The 23,540-nt window shown below is 34.4% G+C and overlaps 1 protein-coding gene across 7 annotated transcripts in view; it reads right to left on the bottom strand.

Annotated features, from left to right (window-relative positions):
• LOC140751951 (proton channel OtopLc) overlaps window positions 1-23,540 on the bottom strand; it is a 65,715-nt gene that overhangs the window by 23,350 nt on the left and 18,825 nt on the right. For 5 of the 7 annotated variants that reach the window (XM_073086076.1, XM_073086077.1, XM_073086072.1 and 2 more), the window contains exon 2: window positions 5,476-5,616. In XM_073086076.1, the coding sequence (XP_072942177.1) occupies window positions 5,476-5,589 (114 nt within the window). In that variant the 5' untranslated portion in view covers window positions 5,590-5,616. The remainder of the gene's footprint in view (window positions 1-5,475; window positions 5,617-23,540) is intronic. The other 2 variants (XM_073086078.1, XM_073086073.1) reach the window with 1 other exon arrangement.

Below are 23,540 nucleotides of genomic sequence, written 5' to 3'. Positions count from 1 at the left end.
TATATTATTTGTTACATTATTGTATAGTGCTGTAATATCTTTCTTTCCAGACAGCTGGTGGGTAGGGGTTAAAGATATTATTGTATAGTTTTAGTTGTAATTATTGCTATATAAGTATTTTTTTTCTTTTTTTTAATATTATTTTAAATTTTATTTTTAGTGTTTAAAATGGTATTGGGGGATAATAGCGACCATTATTTTTCTTTTTCTTCTGTCTCTGATTGTTCAAATAGCGACGATAGTTTTGAAAGTATTCCTCCACTAAGCAAAACCCTTGACTCCCACTTCTCAGATGTCCTGAAAAACTTTAATGTAGTTCACATAAATGCCCAAAGCATTCCGGCACACTACCCCGATATGTTGTCATCATTTGATAGCCAGCACATACACGCCATTCTCATTTCAGAGTCATGGCTCAAGCCATGTCTTCCTTCAACTAGTTATTCTCTTCCTGGATTCCATTTAATTCGTAACGACCGTACTGCTCGGGGCGGTGGTGGCGTTGCTATCTATTTGCGTTCCCATATCCCTTTCTCAATAATAAGTATGTCACCGCAGGACTTGTCTGGGAACGCCGCTGAACATCTTTTTATTGAAGTTCAGCTTTCTCACATTAAATTGCTTCTTGGTGTTTTTTACAGCCCTTCTCTCAGCATCGATTATTTCACCTGCCTGGACAAACTGTTTGAAGATTTCTGTACTCTCTTTGACCATACAATTGTTATGGGTGATTTCAATACTTGTTTAATCAAACAGGATGTCAGATCACTTAAATTAAGAAACTCAGTTGATGCTGCCAACTTACATTTATTACCTCTCAATGCAACACACTTTTTTCCAAACAGTAACCCATCTCTTCTTGACCTTATTATTGTTTCTTCTCCAGATCACGTTACCAAATATGGTCAGTGTGCTGCTGAGGGGTTTTCATATCACGACCTCCTTTACATATCATATAAAATCCGACCTCCAAAGGCAAAGTCAAAAGTTCTTCTTCAGCGTAATTTTAGTGGTCTGAACTTAGCAAAACTCCGTGAAGACGCCGCCAAAATTGATTGGGGCGTTATAAAGACAACTAGCAACATTGACGAACAGGTGGCAATTTTTAATTCGCTTCTGATTAATTTATATGATCTGCATGCTCCTGTTCGTCCGGTACGAATAAGGCATCCACCAGCTCCGTGGCTGACTGATGAGTTAAGAGCTATTATTAACAAAAAGAACTCTGCAAAAGCTAAATATAAGTTAGATTCTAGCGCGGAAAATTGTGAAAAATACAAGATAGTTAGAAATCGGTGCAACATGATGTGTAGAGACTTACAACGACGCCATATCTATAATTCGGTCCAGAACAAAGATACCAGTCGCGTCTGGAAGTTTCTCAAAAAAATAGGAATTGGGAAAACACAGAACTCACTCCCTCATGATCTAGACTTAGACAGCTTAAATTGTCATTTTTCCAACACTTCTTGCATTGACAGCAAAATAAAAGAAGATACCTTAAATCATCTCTCCAATTTTCCCAATCTTAATTCTTCTTCTTTTTCCTTTAGTCAATTTGCCGATCGTGACGTTGAGAGGGCCATACTCTCCATTTCCTCTGATTCAGTCGGAAGTGATAGCATTAGCCGTAAGATGATCATACCTCTCCTGGATTTGCTGATTCCTATCATCTCATATATCCTAAATCAATCCATCATCAAGAATTCCTTCCCGTCTTCCTGGAAAGACGCTCAAATTATACCTATTCCTAAAAAATTGAAGCCCACTTCTTGTTCTGATTATAGACCTATTTCTATTCTTCCTTTCCTCTCTAAAGTCCTCGAGCGCCTTATCCACCAACAACTTCATTCCTATCTCTCCAACCATGCCCTTTTAAATCCCATGCAATCCGGTTTCCGTACTGGTCATAGTACGGCTACTGCTTTACTGAAAATCACTGATGATATACGGGAGGGGATGGATAACCAGCAGCTCACGGTGTTGACGCTGCTGGATTTCAGTAATGCGTTCAACACCGTGGACTTTGACATCCTACTGGGAGTTCTTCGTTCCCTCAACGTATCTCCGACAGCAATTGAATGGTTTCGTAGTTACTTGTTTGGGCGCCGGCAACGTGTACAAGTAAAAGATGTTTTCTCTAACTGGACTAGTACTGAAGCCGGTGTTCCTCAAGGTGGCGTGTTGTCTCCTCTGCTCTTTGCTATCTTCATAAATTCTATTAATCTCAATCTTTCTTCTCTCTACCATCTGTATGCAGACAATTTACAAATCTACCAAAAAACATCCTTGGACAATTTAAATCGTACCATACATTCCATCAACGCGGATCTAACTTGTATTTCTAACTGGAGCAGATCATTTGGCTTAAAACTAAACGCTGAAAAATCTCAGTCTATAATTGTAGGAAGTTCAAGGCTGGTAGTCAAAATTAATTGGTCCGACCTACCATCACTCACCTTGGACAATGTGCCGATACCCTTCACCAGTCAGGTGAAAAACCTTGGCCTGCGTATTGATCAGCATTTGTCCTGGGCGCCACAGATTGCAGAGGTAAGCAGGAAACTGTTTGCTGCGGTAGGTTCACTACGGAGATTAAAAAATCTATTACCAGTTCCAACTAAAGTTATGCTTGCTCACTCCTTGCTTCTCCCGATTCTTGACTATGCCGACGTGTGCTACGTTGACCTTACTGAAGAGCAACTTAATAAACTTGAGCGCCTTCAAAATTTGTGTATACGGTTCATATTTGGCCTACGAAAATATGACCACATTTCAGAATACCGCACTAAACTCAAGTGGCTCCCCATTCGCTTTCGTCGGAATGCCCATGTCCTTTCACTACTTTATCGTGTGCTATTTGATCCAAGTACTCCTCCTTATCTTAAATGTCGTTTCAACTACCTCCACTTAGCCCATGACCGCTCTCTACGTTCTACAAAAAACCTTGTCCTCAGCACTCCTATGCACTCTTCCTCCTTCTACCATAAATCCTTTACTGTTGTTGCTGTCCGTCTCTGGAATTCACTCCCTAAATCTATCCGACTATCTAGTTCCTTACATGTTTTCAAGAATCGAGTCAAGGCTCATTACTTGCTTTGATTTGAATTTCCTCCTCTTTTCATCCTTCTTCTCCAACACGTATTTCCTTTTAGTGTACCTATTATACCTATGTAATACCATTTACATAAGATATATCTGTAGTTTAATTATATACTTTCTGCTTTTGTGTACACCCTACCTTCTACATGTCTCATATATCTTTAACTCCGTCCAAAGGTTGTCTGGAAGAAATCGCTCATTAGCGATAAGACCGCCTTCTTGTATACCGTCCCTAATATTTTCTTATGTATTTCTTGTATTGTGGTGTACAAATAAAGAGTATTTGTTGTTGTTGTTGTTGTTGTTGTTTGATATCGCTAATTAGCTTTTATTAAGATTTTTGAAGTCTGTCTATTTAATCATCAGGTATACACTTAGGTATTCATGTACCAAAATTCTATTGAAATGTAAATAAGGAAAAATACCTGTTTTTAGTTAAAGACTCAGATTGCTCATTTGAACTAAACAAATAGAAAATCAGGAGCCAAGTCAAATGACTAATGAATATTTACCAAGAACAGGATTTGTCTTTTGGAATTTTCGATTTGTTTGTTGACCGATAGACGTTTTATTTAACTCCACTCCTAGATTGTGGGTAAATAGAGCATTTACTTATATGAGTTTTAAATACATTTGCAATTACTACTTACAAAATAACTACAAATATATTTTTTAGATCAATACTTTAACAAATTCGTAGATCTCAAAATTATTTTAAAAGCATAATAAAAATGTATATGAAAATTGACATACCTACGACTATGCCAATTAAAAAAAACCTTATTTCGATGGTCAGCAATGAAATACGTAAATAATATACTTTCAGGGAAATCCAATGAACTATATAAAATTAAGATTGAAATAAAAAATGCAAACCCAAATACAGACGTTAAATTTCTTAAATTTAGAAATTTCTGATTAAAATAGTACGTAAAGCTACATCACTATACTACATCACTAAAGCTACAAATAAAGAGTATTTGTTGTTGTTGTTGTTGTTGTTGTTTGATATCGCTAATTAGCTTTTATTAAGATTTTTGAAGTCTGTCTATTTAATCATCAGGTATACACTTAGGTATTCATGTACCAAAATTCTATTGAAATGTAAATAAGGAAAAATACCTGTTTTTAGTTAAAGACTCAGATTGCTCATTTGAACTAAACAAATAGAAAATCAGGAGCCAAGTCAAATGACTAATGAATATTTACCAAGAACAGGATTTGTCTTTTGGAATTTTCGATTTGTTTGTTGACCGATAGACGTTTTATTTAACTCCACTCCTAGATTGTGGGTAAATAGAGCATTTACTTATATGAGTTTTAAATACATTTGCAATTACTACTTACAAAATAACTACAAATATATTTTTTAGATCAATACTTTAACAAATTCGTAGATCTCAAAATTATTTTAAAAGCATAATAAAAATGTATATGAAAATTGACATACCTACGACTATGCCAATTAAAAAAAACCTTATTTCGATGGTCAGCAATGAAATACGTAAATAATATACTTTCAGGGAAATCCAATGAACTATATAAAATTAAGATTGAAATAAAAAATGCAAACCCAAATACAGACGTTAAATTTCTTAAATTTAGAAATTTCTGATTAAAATAGTACGTAAAGCTACATCACTATAATGGGGGTGGAAATGTCTGAGCTGTGTGGTATGTCTGAACAATGATTACGAAATTCCTTTTTGTAACATAAAGTGTTATAATTGTCTCTACAACACATACGTACCTACTGCATTTTTACTATTTTGATATCTAAGGTTTGACAAATAGCATTAGAATTTACGGTGTCCAAAATATTGAATTAAAAATTTACATATTTACTTCCATGATTTCTTCCACATTTTAAATTAAAACCTCTGACTTTCTTAATGCAAAGATGCCATTTACCATTAAGTTCTTTATTTATTTTAAGAATCAAATACAATAAATATCATCATCAGCAGTTATCAATCCACTGCTAGATATAAGCATCTCTCAAGGCACGCTCTTATGTCCGCTCATCGGCTTAAGGGATACAAATAAAGCAGTATAAATTGGTTTTAAATTCGACATCTCAATATGAGAGTCCGGGGTGCTAATCCCAAGCACGCACATTCAATTTTACGAAATTATATGCTTATTCGTAAAAACACATAAGAAAACCGTCTGCGTATTTCTTCAAAAAGTTCTTAAAAGTATGCGAAGTCTACAAACCGGCACTTGGCCGGTGTAATTAAATCCTTCTCACTCCTCAGTCTTCTCAAGAAAAGACTCTCCTTGAGGAGTCACGTGCCCAGCAGTGGCACTTATGTCCAACCATTATGTGTTACAATAAATAAATAATATGTATGGGGGTGAGATGAGTCTTACTTTGACGATGGTGCCGACCTGGGGGTCAATCGGCTCGGGCGCGCGTTCCACGCCGTCCACAGGTGCGCCAAGCAGCCGCTCCTTCATCTCGTGGATGTAGGGGCACCGCTGCATCGCGATATAGAACTCGCGAACGCGCACCTGTAAATAAATAATGTATTTTTTTAGAATTTTCGCTTAAAGTAACTAAGGAGGTAAAGTATAGTGTTGAAAGTCCAATCTATAACTTTATTGCAGAACCCTTTGCGATTAAACTATTTCTACCAGCATTTTTTGGTAGAAATAGTTTGGTAGAAACTGGTAGAATGGGTATGATGAGGAAGCCGACTGACTTAGGTATATCTATTTATATCTTAGACAACCTATTCTATATTATGGACTTGATTACAGATGACCATGGGCGGCAGTGACCATTTTCTCAAGTGGACTGCATACTAGATGTTCCTATGTTATAAAAACAATAGTTAAATTACAAATATTTTCTTTTATTCGTCAGCGCTGTTATCCCATAAAATTAGTAATTTACGTTGAGCTGAAAGATAAATCAAAGGGTGTAATTATAGACACACACTTAAAAGCCATAGTTTTAGTACAATACAAAGAAAACGCGATAACCGGTTGATTGACAGAAGAATGGCGTCGTGTGTAATGTGAACAGAGACTACCAACTGATTTATACTGCCCTATATACGTTGAGGTTAAGTAATCACGCTTTCGAAGTGTACCTGATGCTGTTATATCGTAAACTTTAATCACATGGTGCCTATTAGTGATATAATTATAACATTTATAACAAACTCCACTAACTTTGACCTGAGTCATTTGTTGAAATCACTACGAAATCAAGTGCTTTTATATTTTAGCGTTTTCTCGATATAGCAAAAAAAAACGTGATTTTTTTTCATTTATGGGAGAATGCCTCCTTAATTCTTCATAAAATGCCCAATTGTCTGAAAAAACTTACTAATAATATTCCTTCCTACATACTCCTTAATAAGTGAAAGCGCCGACCCTACTCGGCAGCAATGAGTACCTTTTTAATCTCTTCGTAAACGCGCCGACTATGAGGCTCGTTGTTCACGACACACTTCCATTATAACTTGCTCCGCAAATAAAAACAGCAGACGACTGATTAAAACACGGTGATCATGGCACGGCAAAGAGAATTTAATGTACTAAGCCTCCGGGAAGCAGTTTCAATGTGACAGTTTGTAGGGTTCCGCATAAAGGAAATGTGAAATTAATTACTAAAGATTTATAAGTGTAATTTTTTTAATTAATAAATGTGTAAATATTGTTCAAAATATATAAATAATTTACACATATGATTTATGTATCATTTCTTTATTTGTAAAAGATCTCAGTGTATCATACTAAAAACAAGTGTTTAAACATGACGACCCGCGTGGCGGAGCTGTCACCATAGCCGTCTGACGCGCAGAGGGTCCCGGGTTCGATCCCCGGCCAGACAGACATCTAAATGATGAATTTACGTTTCTATTTCTGGGTTTGGGTGTTTGTGTATTTGTCTCTGTGTGCGTCCACAGCACCCACACACAGGGGATCCTAGTGTGGGGCTGTAAGTGTATAAAGCGATTTAATGTTTTTTTATGTTTTATTACACATATACCTATGTACATTAAACACGTAAAAATATATTTATTTTACAGTACGTATTTTAACAAGAACTACCTAACTATTAAAAATTACTAACTGAGTTCCAATAATAATAATTTTCAAATATGAATAAGGCCTAAGCTTTGGGCACCATACAAATATTTAAAATAATACAAAAGAAACTACAAAACAACGAGTTAAGAACAAAAGAATTCAAGCATCAACCAAGTAATTACTTTAATGAAGCCGATTCAACGGTGAAAATGAACGGAACCTCTAAAATGTAAATCAAACTGCGCCGGAGTTGTTTTTGTCGAGGGAAACGCTTCTATTATGTGCTTGAATACTGGGACAGTCCCATCCGCTTTCATGTACTGCCATACTTTACCATAAACGGTTTAACCGCCTCTCATTCACGGGTTTTTCATATTATTTTAACACGCAACTTTTTGCTCTACCACGTTTCACTTTCAGGGTTGGACTTTAAAGATCTTTTTCTGGTTAATTTTCACGTGATATAACATGTTTTAAATATAACAGCCTGGTAAGAATTAATGATTTTGAATTTTGGAATCTGATTATCCATTTTTTTTAAGTTTTTCAGCATCGAAGTTAAGTTATTGAAAGAAAACGTCTTGAGGAAACCTACCTGCCTGAATAATAATTTTGAAAGTGATGTGGATTCGCAAGCAATAACGTTATGGATTTCACAAATAGCACGTGCATCGAATTTGGAAATGTTTGCTTGGCAGACTCTAGGTACAATACGAGTCGACAACTTGTTTGACTTTCCTCAAGATTTCAAGTACCAGACAGAATAGCGAAATCCCGTAAGAACCCTGTTATGTCTAGAGTCATTGAACGTGCCAGACAGAGGCCGCGGCAGACAAAATATTTTAACGGGCATAGTGTCTGGTGGCTATAATATAGTAGATATAAATATATTAATTGTATAGGAAACATGTTCTATGCCTGTAGGTATATGTAGATCAGTCCTAAGAAGAAAGTTGGTAGGTCAATTGTTGCAGCATTTTATGAAGGAAGCAGCCGTGATTGCGCTACTGTTCCCAGACCTAAGGAGATAGTGTACGTTCAAATGAGGCATTCATTCTTCAAGCGGCACTTCGTCGAAAATTCTAAGCATTGGTATGTGTCAATGACATAATTATTAGGTTACATTCTTAGATTGTACTACCTTACACTAGTTTTTGCCCGCGGCTTCGCCCGCGTTAAATAAATATAACATACTAACATACATAAAACTGAAAATTCGTACCTTCAACTTTGCTAAAGATCATCTCGTGATCAAATGCATAGTTTACGATTCAATCCTTACTAATATCGATTAAAATAATTGATGTTTTTGGTCCAAAAGATCGATTCTCCGATTAATCGATCTTAGATCGCTATCCCTAGTTCCCGTGGGATTTCCGGGATAAAAACTATCCTATGTCCTTTCTCAGGTCTCAGACTATCATTGTACAAAATTTCATTAAAATCGGTTCAGTGGTTTAGGCGTGAAGAAGAGACAAGCAGACAGACAGACAGACAGAGTTACTTTCGGATTTATAATATTAGTAAAGATTTAACTACTCGTAATTATTTTCTTAAAGTGAAAAAACTTTGAAAATTTTATTTAATTAAACTTTAACATTGACTTACTGACAAATAATGCACAGCTTAAAACAGTGGAACTTGAAGGAATTTATTCCGTACTAGCTGACCCGACAAACGTCGTGTTGCCAAGTGTTGCCAAATGTTAAGGGTGAACAACCCTTATCACTTAGGGGGATGAAAAATAGATGTTGGCCGATTCTCATAGATACAATTCATTTCATCATTCAAATTTCATCAAAATCGGTCAAGCCGTTTCGGAGGAGTATGGCAACGAAAACTGTGACACGAGAATTTTATATATTACATATACCTCGTAATAGATGAACCCTAAGAAACTCTTTACATACTTTATATCTTAAGGGAGCTATGAAACAATTTTCCTGACCATCAAAAAATTGAAAAATCTTAAGTGAAAGATTTTTTTATGTTATCATTTATTTAAGCATAAGGGGCTCATAGTAACGTACAAAAAATCTATGATATGATTGTAAATAAACCTCTTTTTAAAATATAAACGAACAAAATAATGAAACCTCACAACCGCTCTTATATGCAAGTCATTTACGTCGACTTCAATTCCCGCGACATAATTTTGTTCGCTTATTTTAAGTTACCGTAACAATTCAACTACCGTAAACAAAAAGCGCCCTATTTACATTTTTTACACAAACTTGTGTCTATGAAAATCATGACAAAGCTTTAAACGATACTAGAAAGGTTTGCTGTACGTGTACTTAGTACCTACTTACTTAAATTATTGTAAAGAAAAAATAAATAAATGAAATTACTTCATCCATTTAATAATTTTTTCACCATTAGGAAGCTTCGTAATCTAGAAGTGACATACACTCATTTATTCGCATAACGCAGGAACCATCTCGTAACTATTTAATAATAAAACACCTTTATCCCTATTGATTATAAATAATTTCCACAATTAGCAAAAGACGGACACAGTCGCTCACGGACGTTATAAACCCACAATCGATACTGTGAAATGAGGGCAGCAGGTCAATGACACGTAAGTATAGCAAATGTATGTACTAGAACTGACAGATTATGATATATAACAGAGCATTAGTCAAGGCTAGGCGAAACCTGATTCAGCTAGATGAAGTCAATTGGAGTCAACCCATGCATTTAGATAACATTCGGCGGAAGGTATGACTTGATCGCTCTCCCACACAAACTAATATGCATTAACGGTTATTCAAACCCACATTTGTATGCCTTGACATAATTAGGATGGTTGCATCATTATTGCTAGCGATTCAATAACCCGATTGGTTAATGTTAAAGATAGGTCTTTGTGATCCTATTGTGGCGCTACCTCCGCTACCCTATGCATTTGATAATAGTCTAGAAATATCTAAAAATATTGAGAAAGAAGAGAAATCAGTATGATCGCATGACAAATTGGAACCTACGAAGTTGACGCAGCGACACATATTTCTAGCGTGAAGCAGGTATTTCTGTGGAAGGGTATGCGACCATCTTAGTTCTCTGAATATGCATCTATTAAAGGTTTCAGATAAAATGCCTTTATGTGCAATGTGTTACCGACGTGGACGGCAGTGACCACTTAGCATCAAGTAACCAGCATATGCTTGGTTGCTTTTTTTATTTATTTAATTATTAGTTTACATAAAATTGTATTTAATACTACTTAAAATGAAACTTGGTTGTTAATTGGTATCTTATAAAAAAAAAAAAAATTAGCTCTAGGAGACTTAGGAGCAGCAAGGCAAATGTAATCGATCTTAAGTAGCTACTATCGATGTAAGCAGGTACTACGAGAGATTAATTAAAAATATTGTTAAGTGGAATTTTCCACTTGGCTATTTCTCCTTTCCTACTTCAATAACATCAATATAAACACTATGTAGCTTACTGACCTATAAATAGGGAATTTAAAATTGTTCTTTTGTTAAAGAAACTCAATTTTAAATTCCCTAATGACCTCTTAATAAAGCAAACTCGTATTAAAACGACAATGGTTTTCCGCTTAATTGACGATGACACTCCAAGCTGTAGAACTTTCGTAAAGTTTCAACTCTACTTTTCTCAATTTTAGAGTTGCAATTTCATATTTTACTATTTTATATTTTACTGGGGAGAAAATTTATTTTTCACAGTTTTGAGTGGACTTTGGTTGTAGTTTTTAAAAATACTTTATGTAAGCACTGTTTACTATAAAAATATACCAAGCCAAAGCATGAAACTTGTCATGCATAAAATTAACAAAAATGATAAAATGAGTAGGTATGCTAAAATGCTAAGAAACATTACCTATGTAATACTACGCCTATAAATATGTTTTCTTTATTTAATAACACATTTGCACGCAATCAAATTTAATTATTTCACTTCTTTGCAACTTTGTTTGTCTTAATTTATTGCATAGATCAATTAAAAGGTGATTAATAAAGAACGCTTCCCATTTACAATCCCTCATAAAGAAGTAGAAAGAAATATCCAAGATTTGGTTAAATATGCTGAAATCATCATTAGTCTGACCAATTTCGACCGAGATTTGAACACCGGACTTCTTACAATCTATTCTTAATTAATTTTAATCTTTTTTATAATCTAATATCATATATAGGTGGTAGAATCTTTGTGGTTTATATACAGATGCAGAGATATTTATACGAGTCTTCCCACCGCATTTATTGCCGACCTCACGTAGGACTCTAATATTTCTAGCGCCTTTATTTACTCCATGTCCATGGGCAGCAATTGTCTCTTACCATTAGGTGTATTAAAAAACAGCAGTGTTGACTGTTGAGCGTTGCTGTGTTCTGGGTTGATGTGTGTGGTAAGTGGGACATACTTAGCCGAAGCGTTCCAGCTTATTCCTCACGGGTAACGGCGAATCTGCAGCCGACCTCAGACAGGAATCTAATCCTATCTTCGGTCAATTATAGATGATTCCATGGGTGGTAGTAGTAGTGGACTGCATGCTCGTCTGCTACTTGTATACATAAAAAGGTGATCTGCAAGATTGTTTGCTACTTCTATATTATAAAATAATAATAATAATTGTTTCTTACATAACCTTTCAACGCTTGGCACAAAACCATTAGCGTGACATTGTTTCAACTTGAAAATAAAATCAACGCCTCTACGGAATTTTCCTATGAACTGCTCACAAAAAATATCATTTATTTTTTGCGCCTGTTCGATTTCATAAGCGTTCCACTGGAATTCAAAGTCATTTTTCTTAGGAGTTCCAATGTTCCAATTCCAATGTTCTCCTTAATGGCTAGTTATTTTTGTCTGACTTTCAGATACGAATGCACTTGACCACTAAACATGACTTGGTTAATGTAGCACAGTGTTCATTATTGCTCCGTATCGAGGTTTTCTAGTATAAATATTTGCCTCTACACAAAAGTCCGTCGTTCATATCCCAGCTACCTACCCCTAATTTTAAAGATATGTGCGATGCGATGGTGCACATTATAAACTAATTTATCACATTCTTACTAGGCAAAGGTAAATATCGTAAAAAAAACCTAAAGCTGAAAAGCTACTAAATAGCTCTCCAAAAGTGTGCAAAGGCACTAATCCGCACTTGCTCAACGTGCTAAACTACCTAAACCCATTTCATTCTTCGAGGATACCCGCTATCTAGCAATGGGACTGTAAAGAATTTACATCAAAGCTTTAAAAATACTACAAGCGAAAATAACGCTCGCATAATACCACAAAAACAAAAATTGGAAAGAACTTTCAAACAATGCGACTACAGCCCTCAACTTCAGAAATCGAATCTGTTCGTTAAAGCGCCGAGCCTTGAACACTTGGCACAGAAACGTGACATTGTAGTACGACTGCAGTACAATTGGAACGCTGGTTACACCTGCTCCCATTCACGACTTGCAAATGAGGCGATAACACTGCTAGTAATATTGCCACTGTACGTAACAAGACATTTCTATTTAAAAGTAACTTAATTGTAGAGATATGCTTCTTTTAATGCATGGTAATCACAAATTTAGTAATATAATTTGTGTGAAGAAAGTATACTTTTCCATAATTGTCATTCTTATGATTGTACATTTGAGTTTTATGTTTTTTTAAAAATGAAGTCACACCTTTGTCTTAGATACGAATATAGGTGCAGATTTATCTCAGCAATAGAATAATTTAATCATTGCATTATTCTTCATTTTGAAATTCAGGTATTGCCTCCTACAGCAATTTCAAACGAGAATTACAGTTGATTGATAAATGAAAGCACAATAACAATCAAACAACCGGCGCAATTGGAACGACGATTATAATAATTTGCATTAAAACTAACAAATGTTTCATTAACCACAGTTTTGATGAAATTGTTACCCCATTACACCATACCACAAACAACTCTCCATAAGACGTAAACGTAAAATGATTGTAAAGTATATTTCCAGAATGTTTACGATATAGAACCATAAGAAAATTATCAAAGTATTCAGGTCAACTGTGAAGAAATACCATAATGAAACGATGGGATAAACAGTTCGGTTAATGGATGAACGCATAGATCCGGAAGTTTTTAATTCCATAGACCGTACCTACTCCGTGATCTCTTTAAGCATGTTTATAAGATCGAAAATTGATTAAAACTTCAGCATCACGCAAGGTAACTGCTTATTGACTATCAACAGGGCATTTTATGACTTATATTTTAGCACATTCATCAAGAGTACTATAAATATTGTAAACTTTTTACTACCGTTTGAAATACTTAGTACAGCCGCTGACAGAATTCGTTCCTGACGTTTATCAGTTGGTCATAACTATATAGTGAGTAATAACTTTGTGTAAATGAGTAAGTTCCGTCAACCCCTACTATCCCACTGCGAGGCACTGGTCTCGGCTCATAGTGAGAGGAGTTCACCCACTGCCTGCCCAAGTGCGAATTCGTAGACTTGACACAACTTAGAGACGTTTTTTTAAGGAACTCTCAGGCGTGTAGGTTTTCGCGCGATTTTTTCTTTCAGTAGTTATCTATAGCAAGTGATAATTAATTTCTAATACGTACTTAAAAATGAGAGGTACCTAAGTGCATAAGAGTGAACTCGAACCCGTCGATTAAAAAGCAGACTTTCAATCATACAATTTAGATTAGAATACATATGTCGACTTTACTACTTCAATACTTGAAATCATTTTATCATAGATGAAGTTACGACTTAGATTCCTAATGATTTATTAACCATCAAGTGGTTACTAATGATTGGCCTATATAAACGGACTACATAAATATTCGTCGGCATCAATTTCATCAGTACACATTTAATCTATTTAACTAATGAAAACTAGGTTTTATGTGTCATGCATTCGTCTGAGACGTCTGTTTGGTTACTTTTCCGTTCCTAGCGGAAATAATGACTCCAACGACAGAATTCTACGAGCTCAGAAGATAACGTGTTCGATATAACATAAATAGAACACCGGAAACTGAAGTAGGTTTGTTTAAACTTCCCTTCGAAAAGTACGAAATTTCGGTTATGACGTCAGGAATGAATTTCCATCGGAGTAGTCATTGCAGCTAGTTTAAACCACACATGGTACCAGTACATCCGTAGTCGAGGGAGACGTACTTATCTGAGGCGTTCCAACTTAATCCTCAGAGGCAGCAAAGCTATTGTTGCCGACCTCAGGCAGGATTGTAATCCTATCTGTCGTTGACTACAGTTCCACGGGCGGTAGCCGTTATCATCACGTAAACTGCGTGCCCGTTTGCTAACCCGTTAAACAAATATCCTTAAGCAATATAGGGATGTGTCACCCTTGAGGATTATGTTAGAATAGCGAATAGTGAGTCTTTAAATCAAAACACAGCAACGCTTAACAGGGCTATTAAGCAAAAGTAGATATAGTGGTTACGCCTCTGGAGTCGAGTCACGAATGGTAAAGAACCTTCAAAATAATTGAAGGAATATTTCAATGCCGGTCAAATATCTTAAATGCGTACTTACTTTAGTTATTTGGATGAGACTGACCTTTTTGGATATTTACAACTGACAGATAGGCGAGAGGGACCACTTATAAATAAAAATAAATTAAATAACCGTTTGCTTCTTCTATTATGTAATAGGCTACTATTATAGCATTAAACATTTAATCCTACTATGTTAACTTCAATGAATGAAGCCGGCTTTGCAGCTTGACTATTATAGTAGAATTAATTAATGCATTCACATGATTGCGCCATAATCCGCCTTTGAGTATGTGTTGTAATAAGTTTAATTATGCTCTGGTAATTTTATCTACTTCTACGTAAGAATATACGTTGTTTTTTATTGTCTTAAGTAGGTAATTAACATGTGTACCATGGGAATTGTTTTTTTTTTATAAAATAGGAATAGCATACGAACATGCAATCCGCCTGATGGTAAGTGAATACCTAAGGTGCGCCGCTACTTTTCGGAAAAGTACGTCTCCTTAACCATATCCTTAAAACCAGAACACATCAACACTTAACACTGAAGCTCTCGGTGCAGAACCACAGAGGGTCCTACTACCTACAAAATTGTTCATAGTTCAATGTGAAAAATCTGGCTTTGATCGTCAAAGACTTGAGTTCGACAAAAAAAGAAATCTCACGCTCAAAATGCCTCTAACCTTACTTTTTTAATAAGATTATAGTAGCATAATACAAGCAAGCACTCCACCTTATAGTAAGTGGTCACTGCCCCCCATGTATCCAACTCCATGTAGAACAAATGTTCTATCTGAAACCGATCACAGAAGCGTTGCTACTCCTCGGGATTTCAGGAGTAAGGAGGTTGCCTTATATGTAAATCAGCGGTAGTACGTAATAACTAAACTTATGAATTAAGTCGGTAAACGTTTATATTTATGGTTTAACACGGAATGCCTTATATAACGTATGCGAATAAAGCCTGGGGCATTTGAAAAATAATCAGATTCAACTTATTCATGCACGGTCACGATACAAACAATTCTTACTTACCTTGAGACAGTTTTGGAAGACAATGAATTATGCATCTTAGTTAAACTTATTCTCGACCGGAATTTCGATTATTATGATGACCTATGTGGCAAAGCGGTCCCTATAATAATTTAACATATACAGAGTTCCGGATATGAATCCTGTGCTAATAGAATTAATTAATTTAGATTGCCGTTCTATCTGACTCCAAAAATGTTCTATGGAGTAAAAGTTCAAATAAACTCAGTAGTAAATTTTTTTCCGTACAGAGTACAGAGGGAATAAAAAGCTACTTTTTGTTATTAAGAAGCTGGTATTTATATTTTAGTATGTTTAAGACGATCATTTACTACACAATCTTGACACTTGGAACAAATTAAACATATTATGAAATCTTTCCATAAATATTAATTGTATCTTAGTTCATTACATAGAAGCATTGCACGATAACAATATAAAGAACGCCTTAGAACATAAATTAAATATTAGGAGTTTTTAAACTGTTGAAGTGGCAAAAAAGCTTGCAGTACACCTTAAGGAAAGTGGTCTCTCTCGCCCAGGAACCTTTGTAACTATCTATCTACTTAAAGTTTATCACAAATATTGCCATCCCTAAGGATGGTCGCCTCATATCAGCTGGTACATAAAAACAATTAAATCTAATAATCACGCAACCTTTTTCAGTACTAACATGACCCTTAGTATAACATAATTTATTAATTACTCCTTTATAGCGTTATCGCAAACACTGCTTCAAAGCCTTTACATTATACGTGGGTAGTCCTTTCATCTAGCTTATTAAAGCTGTCCTTCCCAATTTTCTCGCCAGCTTTATCGTCCTAATTTAAATTTAACGTCTATGCTGGAGGTTCTCAACCTTACTTTGTGTATTTTAGAATCAGTTATTTTCGAGCGCCTCCCAAAGGGTGGCGAGAACAAGATTTTCCCCAGAAACAAGACAATGAGAAGAATTATTTCTACCTGGAAAAAGCTGTAGACACAAAAAAAAAAACTATCAAATCAAATATAGCACCCTAAACCGCTTACGATCCTAGATTTTCTTAGGCCCGTTACTAGCGCCCATGAGAGAGCGTTTTCGGCTACTTTGAGAAACACTGGTATGAACGAACCCTTTTATCGTCGGCCCTGTAAAAATAAACGGCTGTAACGTACAAAGCAAACAAAGACTTTTCAAACGTGTATCTTTAAAAGATTTGTTTTAATTAGGCTTACGCTTGTTCGTAATTTCAGATGCTATTTATATTTTAAGAAAATTGTTAACTACTCCTTACAAAAAAAATAGCGACAAAAGATTACTAAATTATAGATTTTATGCCCCTAAAGGAATTTTGCATCTTATTTATGTCTGTATATTAAAATATTACACGTTAACATAACATAATATAAAACAACATTTTAATAATATAAAAATGACATTTTCCTTATGTTTGAAACGAAATAGAGGCAGACCACCTATAGGGCCAAGTATTAGATAAAGAATCACTACTACTTTTAAACTCAGAGCGCTCTAAGCAAATAAACTTCGCAATCTTTCTTGGTTTCAAGTAATATAACCTAAAATAGCGAAAAGTCCCTTCAAGTTTCAAGACACAAAAAAGTCATTAAGGACGCAAAAGGGAGTGAATAGATTCTTAAAGGGATTCCGAGACGTTTTGGTTTTGGAACAGATCCTCGGATGTAGTCGCCTGAGGTCACACGTGGGTACTTTTATTTGTGCATACAAGTGTGTCATTTTTTGTTTTTAAAATAGCTGTTAACGGAGATTAGACAAAAGTCAGCTATTTCAAATGAAGCATTTCGAAAAGTGGTAGAATCAGTATGATTCACTATGTTCAAATTGTGTGTGTTTCAGTATGTTCTGTAAATTCTAGCGTGAATCATTTTTAGTATAAGCTCCATACATTTGAATAAAAAGATACACATAAATATACTCATTGAAGCCGTAAGATCATTAAAGTAAATTGCTTGCAATGTTTATTGATGTTACGTTTCTGCACTCTGCTTCTCAACAGATTGATTGTTACATTTCAGGTGCAATGCCCACTGAATTCTATTAATATCATATAAACAGTTTTCCATTTCAAAGTCAAGGTGAATTTGCGTATTTCTTTATGTATGCAATATTTTTTTTGTTCAAACTATCCTCAAATCTGAAACTAATATTCTATGAATTTGATCTTAAATTGTTACTGATGCTTTTGTACCTATATATAAACTTCAAATAAAATTAGCAATAAAACCACTGAATTGGTTCTAATAAATAATTCACGCTAAGATAATAACTTTTTATGTATTGTACATATACATATTTATTAGGAACTTCCTGCAAGACATCAAGTAGCAAGTAATTTACATTCATATATCTCTATAAAGACACGTGCCTTGAAACCTATCCTCAGATATGTAAAACATGCTCTTACGGCTCTACATTATGAGATGCGGTAGAGTTATTAAAATACGTGACCACGCAAAAACGTAACTATAAAAATAAAAACTAAAAATCAAGTTAGAAATTAGATTCAAAATCTTGTTTTGTATGTATACCTAAACATAATTACGTCGTATAAACCTTTCTAAATGCTCTTAAACACGTAATAATGTAATCGTCATTCGTCGGCTTGGCGCCTCAACTTTTATTTTTGTGCAGTGAAATGAAAATTGTTTTTTTCTTAACAATTATACATTTTCGTCAAATCCATTGATTAACAAGAAAATAATTTCAAATTTACTAATTACCAAAATTCCAAATATAAATATTTAAATACATAAGTATAAACATTTTAACAAGTAAATACATATTCAGCAGTAATACGCAAGTAACATTTTTCTTTTTTATGATGATTTTGATTTGAGTTAATTGTATATAAAAGTATAAGAAGTAAACGAGAAGAAATATGGAAGGAAATAGGAAAAAGTATATGGAAAAAAAAAAACATGATACGAAAAAGCTCTAGAACGAGAAATCAATTTGTTCATTGACATTATATAAAGGTTATGATTATAACTTCGTAACAATACGTGGAACAAAATGAAAGTACTTATCAGTAGTTCTTAAGAAAGTGTTACACGTGTAACATTTTTTAAGAATTAATTTATTTATTTCTTAAGAATTCATAAGAATTAAGATTTATTTATTTTGTAAGAAGTAATTAATCATAATTCTATTGTGTCCGAATAAATTCGACTTACCGGTTAATTTTATGAACGTTTTCTTATTTTGTAGCAACGAAAACAGGTACGCTTACAACAACATATTTATTAGTTTAACTAAGTTGCTATGTGAATTTGCATTTTTTACATTATATAAATCACTATTATAACCGTAACAAAGTTGTAACATATATTTATAATAAGATAAAGTTAAAATTCAAAATAGCGGCAGATCTGTTAGTCCCCCGCCCATTTTGAATTACGTTCTTTGAAAATAAATACAACTTATGAAAAACATTCTTAAAAATATTAATTTTATAACGCTATTTATAATTCGCAACAGTTTATTTTATAATTCATTATTTATTATATTTTATACTGGCACAAAATAATATACTGGCAATCACAAAAAAGATAAAAAAAAGTGTCAAAAAAACAAATGAGTGTGTTCTTTATTGCAAAAAACATTGTTGCAAGATTTAATGCGTAATTAGTTGGTGTCATAATTGTTTTATTATAAAACTGAAATTGGTGAGTATTTTACATTACTTTAAGTATAAAAATTCCACCATTGTGTTTTTGCAGAAAATTTCAAGAGCAGTAGTTTATTTTGTATCTGATTAAAGTTCTCACAGACGGTAATTAGGTTTCATTATGTAAGTAATATCGGTCTAGACAGCTCGTTTCGCACTAATTAACTTCTAAATAGCTTATTATTTATAGCGCAATCACGACTATAAATAAATGTACTTGCACCGTGGCTAGAAATAGAGGTAAAGTAGGTAGGAACTTGTAAGGATTTTGTAATAAGCTTGTTTATCCTTCCTGTGGGATTCAATGTCGGCAGTAGGTATAAAACTAATCAAATATATGGATACCTCTAATACGCACATGTACGTGGTATTACTTAACGAGATAAAATCCACAGGCCTATGGTGCATTGACAAGATTATCAATTGATAATAATTCACGAATCAATCTAATCCTCCCCGTCTTGTTTATTGCCATCAAATTATTTTATGTAGGTGTATTTTAACACGGCTACGTCAGAAGGAGGGTAATATTACATTACGAAGTGTGCAGCTTCAAAACCCATTCCTCTGACAGAAATTTCGAAACTCCAAAAACTTAACTAGAAAAACCTTCCTCAATCCTAAAAAATCACATAATTATAATATATAATATTTATGTGCAGGAACAATTATTACCACCAGAATACTCCCATTTTCACCGTTCTAATTTAATTCAGATTATAGATAAGGTAGTCTAGATACTTATATATTCGTTAAGTTAATATCAAATTGTTATGTAATTCTATTTCCATTGTTTCCAGCTCCAGACTTCCCAAAATCTATGGATGAGACTCTTGCCCAGCAGTGGGATTTAAAAAGGATTTCAGTCAAAAGAGACAAAATAAGGTAAGGTAAATAAGGTAGGCCCCTTAATTTTCTTACTACTTACAACCTATATGACAATCACATGAAATAGATATATAATCTGTATTAAGTAAGGTTTGAAAAAGAAAAGCCTCGACATGCCAATCTCGTAAAATTCCCGAGGTTCATTGCCAAGCGCTATCAACAGGTTATTAGTGGATCATCTTTTTTCTTTGTTCTTACGTAAACTCGCTGCATTTTCCCAAAGTTGTAGTAAACTTTGGCAAAATCTACACTCTCAATAATTATGTAATTGAGATTAACTTTTCTTACTTTAAATTTCTTGTATGTCTTGCTCTTTATACAAATAAAAAACAATACAATATAATTGAGATTGTACTTAACCAATTATCATTATAAATTCAGGTTATTTCGGATTTGTATGGATTCTGAACCAAATTAATAATGGTCTTAAAGCATTAAAAAACCATAATGTACCTATTAAAAGCCGAAATATAATTATTGTTTAGCTATGTAAATTGTCTCGTTAATGCAATATTAAAGTACCTAGACCATCATAAATCAAATAAAATCAAAGGCCATCTTTAACACCGCGTCTTTTTAAAAGTTTTTGGAATCTTCTTTTCAAATTCACACAAATTGTCACGAACCCGGTAACTCTACACCCCGTGTATTGTACACAAATTGGATTGCATGCCACTTGTGTTACGTAACGTTACATGACTTTACGTGGGAACGTATATTTCGCGACGAGTTGTCGTTTGCAATTTTTTTGCAGGTGGCTTAAATACAGTGTCTGAGTAGCGTACAGTCATGTGGTTCTCGGTTTTTCGCAACCGATGTTTACTTAGACAATACTCTTTAGTCTATGTAGACATAAGTACCTATGCCTTACTTGCATGCTAATATACCACATGGAGTTTTCAAAGCACTACAATAATGGGACATTAAAGTAATAAACAAAATAAATTTTAAATATTAGCCAATAAACAATATTCCTGAATTAGTGAATGAAAAATGGTTCAACACAGCGCACAACACCGTTTAACATTGTGTTAGTGTGGTGATGGAGCCTCTGGAGTCAAATCACGAAGGGCTCCACGACCTTCTACCACGTGAAGTAATCACGTTATATATTATAAGCAATATTATTTTTCCTTGCGGCAGATTGATTTCATTCGAATTGCCTTCTGAGAATTATATTATTACTTGTACAGTTTATTAAATTTGAATAAGGTCTTTGTGCTACCAAATTGCAAACCGTTACTTCGTAGAATCAATGTTATCGTCCCCAAGGAATGATATATTGTCGGAAGTCATCAAATTATTATGTAAATCCTGACAGACTACTTTGAAGCAGAAAGATAATACTTTCATTAATCATCTTATAACCAACATCTGGTTCATAGATGGTTATTACTTGTCAGCTTAAGTTATTAAATATGTATCATAAAATGTCAGCTACCGTTGGTATTATGAGATTGATAAAATAATTTTGATATTATACCGAAGCATATTTGGCATGTTTTTTTGTGATGCCCAAAACTTTAATAATTTGCAGTATATTACGGTCGATGGTACATTTATCTGTGAAATAGAGGTGATCATATTGATGATATCGTTAATTACAGTTGGTTAAATATGTTCGTGGTCTTCTCTGAACACTGCATAATAATAATGTTCTGCTCGTAAATCTATTCGCAACTCTCATTGTATAAAAATGAAATATCCGTAAAATTATGCTCAAGACACATTAAAACACAAACCCGTTACTAAGATAAGCTCGTTTATTAAATCAAAATACCAGAAAATCAACATACAAATTTGCGATGCAATATTTTAGGCACGCGTCGGTAATCGTTTAACCTTAGACTTGCCAACAAAGTTTTGCATATTTGACGATTATGTAGCACAGCAGTCGCCATACCGGTCTGTCGTGTAAAAGATATCGAGTAAGATAAAATTCTTCTAATGTTACATCTATTTTTTTGTTTTTGTCGATATCAGAATTACTAGTGGAATTCTAGTGCGAAGGTACATATCTAAAAACATTATTTTCATTCACGAACACATGTGAAATACATGAAAAGATGAGATAAGAAAAGAAAAGGTATGAAAAGATCAAAAAAGGAACCTTAACTAAACCATCTCAACTTTCGTAAGTGGGACAGTTTAAACTTGGGGAACTTATGACAAAGATGCGGGTAACAAAAACAATTCACCCTATCTTCTCTGCCCTAAATATGGCTGACAATAAAAAATGGGGCACACGCCCATTCAATAGGTAAGGAAAATATAATCCACTCGAAACTTGTACAATACGTCGTAATATTCCTTTCTTATAGCCACTATAGAGTGCCTAAAGCTTTAAAGTACGGAATATTCCGGTTAACTTTTCTTTTAAAATTATCTTTGTTGTATAAGACACTCTTGCGGATAAATCGGAAAGTAGTTAGCAGCGGGCGTAGCCACTATTATACTTAAACCGTAAAGTAATTCCACGTACATGGTATAAGAAAATTGTAAAATATAGTGCATCGCTATTTTAAGCTTTTATGACATAATATATCTGCGTCCTAAAGCCTTATTTCTTCTCTTTTAACGTACTGTTAAGAGCAGATAAAGTTTACAATACAGGTACCATTGAAGAACATTACATTGAAGGTGGTAGAACCCTCTGTGGTCCGACTCCGGCGGCACCACCGCCACACCTTTTTCTACCTAATAACAGCAGTGTTAGGCGCTGCTGTGTTCCGTTTTGACGGGTGTGGTAAGGGAGACAGACTTTTTCGAGGCGTTCCAGCTTAGTCCTCAGGGGTAGCGGCGCAACTGTGGCCGACCTCATGTAGGAATATGTAATCCTATCTGGGGTTGATTACAGATGTCCATGGGCGGCAGAAGCCACTTACCATCAGGTGGACTGCATGCTCGTCTGCTACTCCTATATTATTAAAAAAAAAACCTATAGGTACAGATTTTATATAGAAGATTCATTGGTCAATATTTTATACGATATTAAAATACATACAATGACATCATATAACACTCGTTTAAATAAAGTGTGAGCTAAGGCAACAGGTCACGATTTCGTCAAAAAAACATTTCAACTACTACAAATTTGAGTTTTCACATAATAAATCGTATAGTTCCAAACCCAGTAAGCGCTTCCCACCTTTGTCTATGCCTACTTTGCTAAATCACAGTAATACACATCAAATAAGCAAACAACCCAACTGACATTAAGAAGCCATTACCGCCCACGGATATCAATATTCGATCCTAAATAGAACAATAATTCTGAAGTCTTTCACAGA

Source organism: Epargyreus clarus, unplaced genomic scaffold (genome assembly GCF_041222505.1).
Source record: "Epargyreus clarus isolate Ecla_fem2 unplaced genomic scaffold, WU_Ecla_fem_2.2 ptg000023l, whole genome shotgun sequence".
Taxonomy (NCBI): domain Eukaryota; kingdom Metazoa; phylum Arthropoda; class Insecta; order Lepidoptera; family Hesperiidae; genus Epargyreus; species Epargyreus clarus.
This window is presented reverse-complemented; position numbering and strand designations above follow the sequence as displayed.